This window comes from Ursus maritimus, unplaced genomic scaffold (assembly GCF_017311325.1).
Source record: "Ursus maritimus isolate PB19 unplaced genomic scaffold, ASM1731132v1 scaffold_12, whole genome shotgun sequence".
NCBI lineage: Eukaryota > Metazoa > Chordata > Mammalia > Carnivora > Ursidae > Ursus > Ursus maritimus.
Genome location: NW_024423564.1, coordinates 69,876,292 through 69,891,523, shown reverse-complemented (window position 1 = coordinate 69,891,523; position 15,232 = coordinate 69,876,292). Strand labels below are relative to the sequence as shown.

General features: G+C 49.6%; 1 protein-coding gene across 5 annotated transcripts; it reads left to right on the top strand.

Moving 5' to 3' along the window:
• The first annotated feature begins 674 nt into the window (after positions 1–674).
• On the top strand, positions 675–15,023 carry MPL (MPL proto-oncogene, thrombopoietin receptor). 5 transcript variants are annotated; one of them, XM_040627417.1, is made up of 13 exons: positions 675–921; positions 1,098–1,203; positions 1,522–1,700; positions 2,238–2,536; positions 2,929–3,091; positions 3,351–3,477; positions 6,115–6,249; positions 8,332–8,510; positions 8,637–8,815; positions 10,753–10,912; positions 11,078–11,174; positions 13,252–13,339; positions 13,545–15,023. In XM_040627417.1, exons 1-13 carry the CDS (start codon positions 843–845, stop codon positions 13,938–13,940), a joined length of 2,187 nt encoding a protein of 728 aa, XP_040483351.1. In that variant the 5' UTR covers positions 675–842; the 3' UTR covers positions 13,941–15,023. The 5 variants fall into 5 exon arrangements, with proteins under 5 accessions (XP_040483351.1, XP_040483350.1, XP_040483352.1 ...); XM_040627416.1 differs by having other exon boundaries at positions 687–921; positions 1,071–1,203; positions 13,545–15,020; XM_040627418.1 differs by having other exon boundaries at positions 690–921; positions 1,071–1,203; positions 8,673–8,815; positions 13,545–15,020.
• Positions 15,024–15,232: the final 209 nt, after the last annotated feature.

Below are 15,232 nucleotides of genomic sequence, written 5' to 3'. Positions count from 1 at the left end.
TGACCCCAGGACCCCAGGATCATGACCTGAGCCAAAGGCAGACGCTTAACTGACTGAGCCCCCCAGGTGCCCCAGAGTCTGCATTTCTAACAAGCACCCAGGTGCTGCTGCTGCTGCTGGTCTGCAGGCCACACTGGGAGTAGCAAAGGACAAGAGGCAGCTCCGGAGACTCCCCTCCAGGGAGGGCGCACATCCGGTTCCAGGGAGACCGTGTGTGCGCACCAGGTTACAGAAGCCGTTCAAGCGGCGATAGGCACCGGGCGTTACGGCTGCGGCGGTCATCTCTCGGTGGAGTCCGCCTTCCTGCAGCACGGCGCAGCTGTCCAGCGCTGGGCTCGGAAGCCCGACCCCTGAGCTTTACCTCTCGGTAGGTCTGAATCTTAGGGCAGATCTTCTCACTTCCTGCATCTCGGTTTCCTCATGTCTATAGTGGAAATACTACTACTGTGAGGGTGAGCTGAGTTAATAGACACAGAGTCCTTAGTAAGTGCTCAGTAAATGTTGCTCTTCCTGTTGATAATACACGCTCCTGTGATAGTTGACACAGACACACGCGGAGGCTCAGTCTCCTGGTTCGTGGTCAAAAATGTAACCCCCATCTCTCTCCGACCAAAAGGCCTGTACCTTCTCTTGCAAATTCCTCCTACCCTCCTGCCCACTCTCACTCCCCCTCCCCTGGCCCCTGGCCCCAGTGTGGTCTGGATGGGCCCCACAGGGGCAGGGACAGGGACAGGACGTGGGGCTGTATCTGACAGGAACCTGAGGGGCTGGCCTGGGAGGGGATTGGGGCCCGGCTTCCTGAGGGGAGGATGGGCTAAGCCAGGCACACAGTGCCGGAGAAGATGCCCTCCTGGGCCCTCTTGGTGGTCACCTCCTGCCTCCTCCTGGCCCCCCAAAACCTGGCACAAGTCACCAGCCAAGGTGAGGTGTGTGGAGGGTGGAGATCACCTATACCCAGGAAGAGGGAGCCCTGGGAGGGGTGCAAGGTAGGAGGCTCCCGCCAGCCCCTTACTCTTGCCCATAAACATGGCTGGGGGCACCCAGAGCTCAACTCACCAGCTGTTCCTCAGATGCCTCCTTTCTGGCCTCGGATGCAGAGCCCCTGAACTGTTTCTCTCGAACATTTGAGGACCTCACTTGCTTCTGGGATGAGGAAGAGGCAGCACCCAATGGAACATACCAGCTGCTGTATGCGTACCCAGGGTATGTGCTGGGCTGTGCCACACTCCCCTATATCTGTCCTGTCCTTACCTCAGCTGAGCCCAGCTCCCGTAGCTTCCCTGCTTTGGCCCTGTCAGAGGACGACTGCAAGTACATGCCCTCGGTAGCCACTTAATGAACAGATGTGCTTTGGATATCCCCAGCGCCAGCCCCTGCATAATCCCTAATCCCACCTATCCCAGCCACTAAGCAGAAAAGTGGCAGTAATGGAAATAGAAGTTGGGCTTGGGCCCGGACCTGGCTTCTCAGGGCCCGTCATGGTGGCTGTGTCGGTGGAACAGACTTCTCCTACGCCCACAGGGAGAAGCCCCGTGCCTGCCCCCTGAGTTTCAAGAGCGTGCCCCCCTTTGGGACCCGATACGTGTGTCAGTTTCCAGCCCAGGATGAAGTTCGCCTCTTCTTTCCATTGCACCTCTGGGTGAAGAACGTGTTTCTGAACCAGACTCTGACCCAGCGAGTGCTCTTTGTGGATAGTGTGGGTAAGGGCCATCCCTCTGTCACCCTGGCCCCTCTATTTGCTGCCCTCAGTCCAGCTTCTAGGACCAGACTGGCCTGTGCTCTTTTAGGGCAATGTGGATGCCGTTCATTACCAGACCACCAAGGCACCTCAAGACCCCCTTATCATTCTTCGCATCCAGAGCTGGATTTCATTTCACACCAGAGACAACCTTGCCCCCCCCCATCATTAATCCATTCATTGACTCATTCAACAGTTACAGAATACGTACTATGTGCCAGGCACTGTGCTAGGTGACAAGGATACAGAGATGAAGAGATCCCTGCTCTTGAGAGCACTGAGTCTAACAAAGCCGCAGTGAGGTCACTGTTCTAATGAGGAAAGGAGAATAGGATATGGAGCCTCCTTTGCCCTGGCCTCCAAGAGAGCAATGGCCTGTGATCTTCTAGAATCCAGGGGCTGCCCCCAACCCAGCTGCAGTTTCCCTCTCTACAGTCCATGGTTTGAACCATAGACTGTGGCACTCAGAGAGTTCTGACGTACCCTGTCTTGCCCTCAGGCTTGCCAGCTCCCCCAGATATCATTAAGGCTTCGGGCGGGAGCCAGCCAGGGGAACTTCAGATCAGCTGGGAGACCCCAGCTCCCGAAATCAGTGATTTCCTGAGGCACGAACTTCGCTATGGCCCCAAGGATCCCAGGAATTCCATTGGTCCCACAGTCATGCAGCTGCTGCCCACAGAAACCTGCTGTCCAGTTCTGCAGAGACTAAACCCAGTCCCAGCTCTGCACCAGCCTCCATGTGCTCAGCCCATGATGCCCCAACAGGATGGACCAGAGCAGACCTCCCCAACTAGAGAAGTATCCTGGCCTTCTTCTGCCCCACCTCCTATCTCCTATCCCAAATTTTGCCCCAAGAAAGGACAGGCCATACTTTGGGGATTCCAAACTGGGTTGGTCCTTTGGGAGTTAGTATGGGCTTGGGAGCCATGTCCATTTAGGAATCTCCCAGTTTGGGTCATTCACACCAACAAAATTGAGTGTTTCAGGCCTTTGAGTTAGTGGGGATTTCCCTAAAAAGCTCTGAACACCACCTAAAACCCACTGACCTGGCCCCTAGTCTGTGTGCGTATCTATTCACTGAGGAACTGGGCATCTCTCCGCAGGTATGCTATGGGGCTTCAAATGTAAGAGCTGGAGGCTGTCTTGGTTGAGGCAGACCTAGATTCTGAGGCTGTGGTTCTTCTCCCAAGGCTTCATCTCTAACAGTGAGGAGTGGAAGCTGCCTCATCTCAGGGCTCCAGCCTGGTAAATCCTACAGGCTCCAGCTGCGCAGCCAACCCGATGGGGTCTCCCTCCTCGGCTCCTGGGGATCCTGGTCCCTCCCTGCAACTGTGGACCTGCCTGGAGATGCAGGTGAGTCAACGAAAGAGTGGGAAGACGGGGAGGAGATAGAAAAGATCTCTGGAGAGGTCTGGACTGGATATGGAAGCTCTGAGAACCATGGTCCTTCCTGATAACCTTGAACTTGCCACTGGACAGACAGAGTGAACTATATTCAGGGAGAGAACAAAGAATGGGGTAAATATTCCAAGTTATGTGTGTAAAGATAATCTGGATACCCTATAGAGTGGGCATGTGTTGACCCTCATGGGACTTCCTTCTGTTAATTCAGTGGAAATTGGACTGCAGTGCTTTACCTTGAACCTGAAGAATGTTACCTGTCAGTGGCAGCAACAGGACCATGCTAGCTCCCAAGGCTTCTTCTACCACAGCAAGGCACGGTGCTGCCCCAGAGACAGGTGAGAGTTGAACTGCTGATTGAGCTAGATGTCCTGGGAGAGAGACAGGGTCATGCAGAAAGGGAGAGATTGTTCTCCATCTCCTTCACATCCCTTCCTTGTCCCAAAACCAACTGGTCTCCATTCACTCATCCTCCAATAGTTGTTTTACCTTCCCAACTTCTTTCCATTCCCATTGCAATGCCTTGGTTTAGTCCAGATTTAGTCGTATCACCTGGACCACTGCAACAACCTACATTCTCATTCACCTGCCATTTATCCCCTGTGCTGCTGACAGAATGACCTTTGTTAAACTCAAATGTTGGATGGCCTTCCCCTACTCAAATACGTACTGCACCTCTCCACATTCAAATACAATCAACACTTTGCCTTCAAGAATTACCACCAAGCTCCTCACTCATCTGTCACTCCCCACATATCCAATCTAAAACCAAGTCTTGGGGTTTTTTTTTTTTCAAATTTTTATTTAAATTCTGGATAGTTAACATACGGTGTAACACTGGTTTCAGGAGTAGAATTTAGTGATTCATCACTTACATACAACATCCAGTGCTCACCGTAACAAGTGCCCTCCTTAATCCCCATTATCAACCTCAGTTTGTTACCTATCATTAAGAGTCTCTTTTGGTTTGCTTCCCTCTCTTTTCTTTCCTTCCCATGTGTTTATCTGTTTCCTTTCTTAAATTCCACATATGAGTGAAATCACATGGTATTTGTCTATGACTGACTTATTTTGTTTAGCATAATACACTGTAGCTCCAACCACATCGTTGCAAATGGCAAGATTTCACTCTTTTTGATGGCTGAGTAATATTCCACATATATATGGAATATATATATACCTACACACACCACCTCTTCTTTATCCATTCATCAGTCAATGGACTTTTGGGCTTTTTCCATAGTTTGACTATTGTTGGTAATGCTGCTATGAACATTGGGGTGCAGTACCCCTTCAAATCTGTATTTTTGCATCCTTTGGGTAAATACCTAGTAGTGCAATTGCTGGGTTGTAGGAAAGTTCCATTTTTAACTTTTTGAGGAACCTCCATACTGTTTTTCAGAGTGACTGCACCAGTTTCCATTCCCACCAACAGTGTAAGGGGTTCCCCTTTGTCCGCGGCTTCGCCAACACCTGTCGTTTCTTGTGTTGTTAATTTTAGCCGTTCTGACCAGTGTGAGGTGGTATCTCATTGTGGTTTTGATTTGTATTTCCCTGATGGTGAGTGATGTTGACATCTTTTCATGTGCCTGTTAGCCATCTGTATGCCTTCTTTGGAGAAGGGTCTGTTCATGTCTTCTATCTATTTCTTGACTGGCTTATTTGTTTTTTGTTAAGTTTGATAAATTCTTTGTAGATTTTGGAGACTAGCCCTTTATCTGATGAGACATTTGCAAATATCTTCTCCCATTCTGAAGGTTGCCTTTTAGTTTTGTTGACTGTTTCCTTTGTTGTGCAGAAGCTTTTTATCTTGATGAAGTCCCAGTAGTTCATTTTTGCTTTTGTTTCCCTTGCCTCCGGTTATGTTTCTAATAACAAGTTGCTGCGGCCAAGGTCAAAGAGGTTGCTGTCTATATTCTCCTCTAAGATTTTGATTGTTTCCTGTCTCACATTTAGGTCTTTCAAACATTTTGAATTTATTTTTGTCTACAGTGTAAGAAAGTTACCAAGTCTTGTTGGTTTTACCTACTAAATATCTCTAGAATCTGTCCACTTTTGTTCATCACTGCCATTGCCCTAGTACGAGCCATCATGATGTCTCACTTGGACTACTGAGGAGACTTATTAGCTGATCACCTCTTAAATCCTCCAAATCATTCTCCACATAGGAGCCTGAGTGACCTTTTAAAGTGCAAAAATGAGCGTAACACTATCTGCTTAAAAGTCTTCGCTAGCTTCCCACTGATTTTGGGATTAAAAAAAGAAGAAGAAGAACCCCGTTGTGTGACCTTACAGAGTATTAACAGACTCAGTCCCTGAATGCCTCCAGCTTCATCTTTAGTAGGCTGCCTTTTCCTCTCTATGACTCTTTGGTCCCCTTCTATCTTCCATATTCTCTCCTGCCTCTGGGTTTTTGTGCATGCTGTCTACCCAGCCCTCCTGTCTTAACCTTCAGATCTCAACTCAAATGTCACCTCTTCAGGGACCCCTCCCCTGATCTTCCTCATCAGGTCCAATAGTACTATTATACATCCTTATTGCACCATTTACCTCTCCTTCTTAAGGAGTTCATAGTTACAATTTCACATTTATACTTTATGTGGTTATTTGACTAATCTCATTCTGTCTCAGAACTCCAGTTGAGAGGGGCTGATCTTGACTATACATGATCCCTAAGGGCAAAGTCAATGTCTCCTCTTACTCACTAATGTATTCTCACCTACCACAGTGCCTGGCACTTAGCAGTTACTCAGTAAAAAACGGCTAAATTAATGAATAATGAAAAAACCACGATTAACAATTTTAATGTGCTCTTCCAGTGTTTCTATGTACTTCTATGTGTCTATACGCATTTCATTTTCAATTTGAATTGGATCACATTATATATATGGTTTGCCAACTTCCTTTTTTTACTTAAAAATGTATCTTGGAGCCCATCACAAAAATGTAACTGATTCTTTTTAATAACTGCACAGATTTCCATGGTCTAGAGGTGCCATGAATGGATTAAAGGGGAGCAAAACTGACGTCATCATTTCTTCCGCCAAAACCTGCTCCTCCTCCTGTTGTCCTCCATCCTACCATCAACCCAGTTTTCCAGGCCTGACATGGTGATTTCCTCCACTTCTGCCTTTTCCCCACCCTCCAGGTCCAATCAGAAACAGTCTTACCATCTCTACGTCTTCAGTATCCCTTGAATCCATCACTTTCTCTCCACCTCCATAGCCACCACCCTGTTTCTGGTCCTCATCACTTCATACATGGAGACCATGAAAGTGTCCTATTGGATTTCCCTGTTTCTAGTCTGTCCTCACAAATTCTTTCTTGCAAATTGCAGTTACAGTGATCTTCCCAAAGTACAATGCTAATTATGACAAGTTTCTGCTTAAAATCCTTAAATGTCTCCATGATTACTACAAGATTAAGTTCAAGTTCCTCAGAAAGGCCATAAGACCCTCCATGATCTTAGTCTGCCTTCTCCCATTTACCACTCACCACCAGGCCCTCTAAGCTAAGAGCGTTCTGTACCACTTAGAATTTCCCCCAAAGCACCGTATCCTTATCTGTGCACAAGCATGTGCCTGGGATGCCTGTTTGTCCCCTTTGCCTATCCTATTTATAGTCCAAGACTCGGTCTAAGCGCTGCCTTGTCCAGGAAGTATTCTCTGACCCTCTGCATCTGGGTTAGATTATCCTCCTTAATACCCCCCAAACCAGCCAGTGCACACCACAGAAAAATACCAGCTATCTGTTTTTTTGCCTCTCCCACTGGAATGAGAGCTCCATGTTTATTCCTCTATGTATTCATCGTGCCTAGCGTGGTGCCTGGCACATGGTATCAATTACTTGTTGAATAAAGAAGTAAACACATAAATACATAAGTAAATAAGAGCTAGCCATTTAGGGATTATAATCAAGAAGGAGACATGATTCATTTGTTCAATAAACAATTATTGAGGGTGACTATGTGCCAGGCATTGGGGCTAGAGTGACAAAAGTGAAAAGTTTCCACATTGTTGGGACTTCCATTTTAGTTGGGGAGGGGGGAAGGGAGGGGTGACAAAGAAGTGAAGAGACCCATATAACCTGTTATATGGTTATATGATAGAGACTAAGTGGGAGGATGGGGGCAGTGGGTGCTCATTTAGACCGTGTGGTCAGAGAAGTCCTCACCTGGAGGCCTAAATGGCAAAAAAAGAACGAGTGACATGGAAAACTAGAGTCAGAGCAGTCGAGGGCAAGGCGAAGTGCAGAGTCAGTACCTGGGGCATATCCGTAGCAGCGAGAAGGCCCACGTGGATAAGGGTGGCAAACTGGTGTAAGAACCATAGGAGATGAGAATGGCCAGGTAGGGAGGAACTGAACCATGTCGAGTCCTGTGGGCCCTGGCATGGAGTCTGGATCTCATTCAAGAGGGGACAGGGAGTTATGGACGGATTTCAAGCAGAGAAGTGACATGATGTGACTTTCCTCTCGGAAAGGTATGTCTCTCTGTGAAATGACGCAGAAGCAAAGGTAGAAGCAGACTCACCAGTTAAAAGTTTGCCTTCGTCCAGGCCGGAGGCAGAGGTGGTTCATCGAATGTGGCCGTGGGAAAGATTCAAAATGGACGGATTTGTGATCTCGTCTTGACATTATCAGATCCACATTCTGGAAGCAAATTCTGATGGCCATGTGGAGAAGAAACGCCATAAGGGAGCGGTGAAAATTAAGGCAGAAAAGCCAGTGGGGAGGCTGTTATAATCATCTAATATGAGAATATCACGGAGAGGTGACTAACAGGCCTGCTGTATGAGATTAAAACATGAGGATCTTTCCACCAGAGAGATGAAGGCTCTCTGAAACAATCCTGTGAAGTAAGGATTGTTAACCCATATTACAGATGAGGAAATGGGAGCAGAGATCAATCATTTATGAGTTGTATACCAATAAGCCAAGACCTGAGTTCTAGAGCCCAGGCTGTTTTCATGAATCATCTAGCTCTTCCCTTAAAAGGAAGAGGCTGGACACCAAAGTCAGCTTCAGAAAACAAAACATCATGGCGGGAAGAGAAAGAGAAAGCCTTGGAAGCCCATCCAGGGGAGGAGTTCGATTACAATCCCTACAGGCCAAATCCCCTGTGGGATGGGAACTATCAAGGTTAGTTTCGGAGGCAGGCCTGATTCAATAACTCTATTGGGGATGATTCTTAGGGACCCCGTCTGGGAGAAGTGTGAAGAGGAGAAAAACCCAGGATTCCAGCCCTCCCAGTTCTCCCGCTGCCACTTCAGGTCACGAAACGACAGTGTTATTCATATCCTTGTGGAGGTGACCACAGCCCAGGGTGCTGTTCACAGCTACCTGGGCTCCCCTTTCTGGATCCACCAGGCTGGTAAGAACTTTCTTCCCTTCTCCTCCCACCTACTTCCTGCCCCTACCGCCCCTGACCCCATGCCCAGGATCACCAGCTCTGGCACTTCTGACCCATGGCCCTGGGGGCATGATGTCTCATGCACAGAAGGGCTTAGGCCAGTCCCTGCTGGCCTCCCTGTAGTGCTCATCCCCACTCCAAACTTGCACTGGAGGGAGGTCTCCAGTGGGCAGCTGGAATTGGAATGGCAACACCCATCATCCTGGGGAGCCCAAGAGACCTGCTATCAGCTCCGATACACAGGAGAAGGCCATCAAGACTGGAAGGTATGATCGAGGATAAAATGCCCACAGATCTCAGTACACAGGGTACTCCCAAGTTTCATCAGGTCTGCTATCAAGAGTGAAGGTATCCATGTATCTGTGTCTGGGTTTGTATATCTGTGTCGCTCTGATTCAACTGGTATCTTAATCTTTCTTGGGCATCTGATACTGTTCACTACTCCCATTTAAAATTTTCTCTTTCCTTTGCCTTTGGGATATCAGTCCCCTGATTCTCATACTACTTCTCTGGCTGAACCTTCTCCCTTTTTCCTGGCTCTTCCTTTGCCACCCTTCCCTAATATGTTTTGCTTCCTGTAGTCCCATTCTAGACTCTTCTTTTCTCTTATAGTTTTAATGACTACGCATTAACTAGCCCAAACGTATCATTCCAACACCCATATGGAAAGGAACTTCTATGCCCTAGGTAGATTACCTAAACTTTGGAAGTCTCAGTTTTGTCACTGGTGAGATGGAGATACAGTATTTATCTTCCAGAGCTGTAGTAAAAAATTAAATATATAAATATCTAGCATACTGCGTGGCGGATAGAAGGTACTCAATATACATTAAATATTACTTGCTCTACTTTTATTCTCATTAACCATATGTATATACAACCTCTTACCAGACAGCTCTGCCTAAAAGCCGCCAGGGGCATTTCAGACCCAATATATCCAAAACTAAACTCATCCTCCTCCCCAAGTTTATCTTACCTTTGTATTGGGGTATGTTACATTCAGTAAAACACATAGATCTTAAATATACAATGGATCAATTTGTACATGTATACACTCATCTAACCATTACCCAGATCAAGCTATAGGTTATTTCTAGCACCTCAGAAGCTCCTCAAGCCCCTTACAGTCACACACACCCCAAGGTAACCACTCTTCTGACATCACCATGGATACGCTTTGACTGTTGTTGAAAACCTGAGAAAATAGAACCAGGTGGTATTTTGTCCTCAAACTGACTTCTCTGTTCGCTGACAGTGACTCTACCACGTACCCTGTTATCCAAGCCTGGAATCACCCATAACTCTTCTTCCTTTTCCCTCGTCCCTTCCCTCCATCCATCAACACGGAAGTTGAGTTTATTGTACTAACAGTCCTCAAATCCCTACTACCACTGCCCTTAGCTCATCTTTGACCACCCGGCCTGCGCGTCCATGCCTTTAACACACTGAATTACTCTGTAAGCCCCAACCAAGCAGCTCAGGCAGCATGACGTGCGTCCTCATGCTCCCATTCTGCCTTACGTATATCATCATTATAGCACTAATTACTTGTAATTATTTACCGGTTTGCATGTCTTCCTCATGGGACTTGTGAGAAACCATGCTCCTTTATCCTTTTCCCCAGTGCCTAGCCCAGTGGCAGATCCCCAGCAGGTAGTGAATGTTTGCTACGTGATGGCTAGTCTCCCCGCTTGTCCGCACGACGCTTGTTCCCTCTGCTTGGAATCTGTCCCTGTACCCTCAGCACCTAGCATCCGCTGCTGGATGCGCGTTACTTGTGAACAGTCTGTGTGGCCCTGAATAGCTGAATGTGCCCGGGGTTTCCGTCGCCTGACCTGGACCCGGGGGAGCGCTTCTGGCGGGATGTCCGCGTGACCTGGTCAGTCTGCACTTGTCTATGCATTTGTGTCAGGATGAGTAGTCGGTTCTCTGTGCAGACGAGGTCTGCGTGCCAGCGTGTGTGTCGGGACGTGTTTCTCTAAGGTCGTGCGTCGGGAGGGCGAGGCTCCCTGTCGGGGTGCTCTGTCTTGCAAGTTTTCGCCGGGATGCATGTATTCTGTCGGGGAGGCTCTTTGGGGGGGATCCCCGGAGATTCAAAGCGGTAAACCTTCGGCCAAAAGGATGCCAGGCTGTCGAGGCCCCGACCGACGCGGGCGCAGCGCCGCCGGGAGCCTGCCCACCGGCCCGTTCCCCCTCTGCGCAGGTGCTGGAGCCGCCTCTCGGGGCCCAGGGAGAGACCCTGGAGCTGCGCCCGCGCTCCCGCTACCGCTTGCAGCTGCGCGCCAGGCTCCACGGCCCCACCTACCAAGGCCCCTGGAGCGCCTGGTCCGACCCAGTGCCGGTGGAGACCACCTCGGACACCGGTGAGGGCTCGGCGGCGGGCAAGGCGCTCTGCGGCTGCGCGAGTGGGAGGGGGCGCCGGCGCAGCGAGGGGCGGGCGCTGAGGGGGGCCGAGGGGCGGGGTCCGGCGGGCCTGGGGGCGGGGCTCCGGCCCAGGGCGCGGAGGTCTGACTGGGTTTGTCCCCTAGCCTGGATCTCCTTGGTGACCGCCCTGCTCGTGGCGCTCGGCCTCAGCGCCCTCCTGGGCCTGCTGCTGCTGAGATGGCAGTTTCCTGCGCGCTACAGGTACCGCCCCGGTCACTCGGGAGACGGGTGGGGCCGGAGGCGTCTAAACAAGCCTCCCAGGGTTCCTCTGTGGCGCCCGCGCTCCCGAGGACCGAGGACCGCACGTCCACACCTGTGCTTCAGCCCCTTCCTGCACTCTCCCCTGGGAGTCGCACGCTTGCTCACCCTCTAACAGGCCCGCTATACCGGACCCCTCGAGCAACCCCACCTACTCCCATCTCAGTAACGGGCTGCTGTCCGCCCGTCGCCCAAACTGGAACACTGGGCGCCTCCCCCCCTTTATCCAGTCCGGCCGGGTCTGCTCCTTCCACCGCCTAATGTCGCTCAAACAATGGGCCCCTTTTTTCGCCCTACAAACACTCCCGGGCTCGCTGAAACAGAGCCTCTTCACCCTCCAATCTGGCCTCACACAGCCACCCAAATAATCTTTCTAAAACGCACACGTGCACTTGTCACTCCTCTCCTTAAGTCTTATTCCTAGCTCCGAGGATAGAGTCCAGACTCTGGAAAGTCCAGACTCTGTAGCATCTGCCCCCCCCCCCCGCCAGCCTTTCCACCCCCTCCCACCCTGTGCATCGGCTTTGCCAAGCTGTTGCTGATTTCCTCCACAAGTCCAGTGGTTTTACTTCTCAGTGCCTTTGTATGCGCTGTCCCCTCTGCCAGGGATCTCCTCCCCGCATGACTAACACGCCTTCATCTTTAAATAACTTTCTCCACCAACTCCTAGAAACCTTTCCTCAACCCTCCCTTATGGGTTACTCTCTTTGTGCCCCAGTACAGACCTCTACCACAGCACCAGTAGCATTTCACGGTATTTCTTTCTTTGTAAGTCTTCCCTATACCTTATTTGGTCATCTTTAAATCCTCAGCACAGTGCCTGCCAAACAGCATACCCTTAAATAAATGTTATTAATGACTTGTTTATCTGGGAAGACTAAGGCTGAAGAGAAATGTCACTGGAAGTTATAAACATGAGGATAGAAAAGTAAAACAAACAAACATGAGGATAGAGTCCGTACCACCTCAGTCCTTCCTCTGGTAACATCTCTTGGTTCTTGAGGACTTGGAAGGTGACTCCTCCAGGCAGCCTCTCTAGGTGACCCTAGACTAGGTTAGATGTCCGTCCTCTATGCTCCCATCTCTCCTTGAACATGTTTTTCTTCGAATTTTTAATTCACTCATCTGTATGAGCAGACCGGATTGGAGCCTCTATGCAGGTAATCAGATCCAACCCAGAAGTTGGGGGAGAAGAGGAAGGAGATGCTGCTGAACCAGCCAAACTCAGCTCCCTGTCCTCTCTTTGCCAGATAAGTCTCACTGCTCCCCTGGAGAGATATAAGTGAGGTCACAAAAGAAGCCTGAAATGTTGTTCAACTCAAGTCTATCCATGTGGAAATATGAGCCTCAAGAATCGCAGGGTCCCCCAACTTACCTTAGTCCACACTCGTCCCAGAGAGACCACCTTCCCCAGTAACTTAGTAATAAGCCCCTCTGGTTCTCTTCATTCACCCAGTCAACTAATTTCTTGAGGACCTACTATAAGCCAGACAGTGTTCTATCCCCTGGAGATAGAGGGCTGAGCAAACAGACAAACTCTTTGTTCTCATGGAGTTTATATTCTAGTGGACTGAGACAGACAGACACAAATATATGTGATAATATAACGTGTAAACAATAAGTCAAGTGCTATAAAGAAAAATAAATTGAGCAGGAAACAGGGACAGGGAAGGGAGCTGGTACTATTTTAGACATGGCAGTCGGGGAAGGCTTCTCTCTCAGGATGACATTGGAGCAGAGACCTAAATGAAATGAGGGAACAAATCAAGAGGCACAGGGAATAGCAAGTATTAAGGCCCTGAGGCAGGGATATTTGAGGACACTAAAAACCCTTTTTTGAACCCCCCCTTCCCTCCTTTTCACCTATGCCCCTCTAGCTTATCTTATTGCCTTGACTACACTCTTACTTCTCCAAGCCTTACTGCCTAACCTCAGCCTCAACTCCCCGCCACCTCAGTGTTCTCTTCCTCCCTCCCAGTTCACTCCTGTGACTCTCAGTCTCCTCTTCCTTCTCCCCAAGGAGCCTGAAGCATGCCCTGTGGCCCTCACTTCCAGACCTGCACCGGGTCCTAGGCCAGTACCTTAGGGATACGGCAGCACTAAGTCCGGTAAGTACATTCCCTTCTCCACTCCCCAGCACCAGCCCTGCCTGGAGTTGGATCCTTGCCCGATTGCACACTTTTCCAAGGCCCTTACCCACCAGCATACCATTCCTGGGCCCTACGCCCAGCTAACCCTCCTTCCTGCACCGTCCAAGTCCTCCTCCCCACTGCGCCTGCTCTAAGACAGATTCTTTCCCCCCATCTCTCCCAGCCTAAGGCTGCAGTCTCAGATGCCTTTGAGGATGTGGAACCCAGCCCCCTTGAAATTCTACCCAAGTCCTCAGAGAAGATCTCCGTGGCCCTGTGTTCCTCCCAGGCCCAGATGGACTACCGAGGATTGCCCCCTTCTTGCCTGGGGACCATGCCCCTGTGTGTGTGCCCACCCATGGCTGAGTCGGGGTCCTACTGCACCACCCACATCGCCAACCATTCCTACTTACCTCTGAGCTGTTGGCAGGCCCCTCTCTCCCGGTACCCTGGACAGATCCAAACCCGCCAGACTTCTTTTCCCAACCTCCCTACCCACCCCAGCCCCACAACACAAACATCTCAGACCTCACGTCCATCCCCCTCTGTCTGTCCTCATAGTTGGGCTCCCCGACACTGACAACGTTTGGTACTGCTGCAGACAAAAAGCCAGGACCCTCCCTCCTCACGCCAGGTTCATTTGACTAAGCTCCTCTAACTCACCTGCTTTCTCTCTCCTCCCTAATGCTCCACTCCTTGAAAAGACGTCTCCACATCCCCGCTTCCCATTTGCTCTTCAGACTACTTCAGTTCATTCCCCTACTTTGCTAACAAAACCACTCAGGCAGAATTCACGTCAAACCTTGTGATTGCAAGGTCCGGTAGGATCTGGTCAATCCTCAATTTATTTGACCTCTCTGCGGCATCTGTCATGGTGACTACTCACTTCTTTAAATTCTCTCCTACCTCGGCTTCCATAGTACCACCATCTCTCCTGGCTCTGAGTATTATGAGTAGTTAAAAGCATAAACTCTATAGTCGGAGCTGGGCTTATATTGCTCTCTTACCCACTTGCTAGCTGTGTGACCTTGGGCACATAACTTAAAAGTCTTTGTGCCTTGATTTTCTCGTCTATAAAACAGAGATGATGCCAGAACCCCACAGAGTTGTGAAGAGGATAAGTGAGCTAGTCTAAGTAGAGCACAGTGCCTAGGACGTAGTATGTTTATATCTGCACTATTGTAATTATTCCTTCCTGTTCTGTTATCCTGGCGTCTTTCCCAACCCTTAATTATTGTAGTTCCTCAAGAGTCCACTGCCTTTCCTGTCAGCCGACCATTGCAGAGTTCTCATCTCCAGCCCTGACACCTACCATACTTGTGCTCTTTATGCAAGAGCCTTTTACATGTCTGTCTCCTGCTACTAGGTTGTGAGCTCCTTGCGGGCCAGGGCTGTGATTTATTTGCCTTTGTCCCCAGCACCTAGAGCAGAGCTTGGTGCATGATAGTAGGCCTTCAATAAATGTTTTCTAAATGAAGGAAATCTTTCTAGACAATTCCAAGTGCCTTCATCCTCTAGGCCATTCAGTTGCAACAATAAATGTGCTTAGGTCAGGGGCGCCTGGGTGGCTCAGTCGGTTAAGTGTGCCTTAGGCTCGGGTCCTGACCCCAGGGTCCTGATCTCAGGGTCCTGGAATCGAGCCCGCACTGAGCCCTTCATTGGGCTCCCTGCTCAGCAAGGAGTCTGTTTCTCCTTCTCCCTCTGTGTCCCCCTTGTGCGTGCACTCACGCTCGCTCTCTCTTGCTCTCGCTCTCAGATAAATAAATAAAATCTTTTTAAAAATGTGCTTAGGCCATTCTGGTTATGGATTCCCCTGACTCATTCAAATTCGCAAATAAATGGTATTTTTTGTTTGTTCCAGACATACCCACT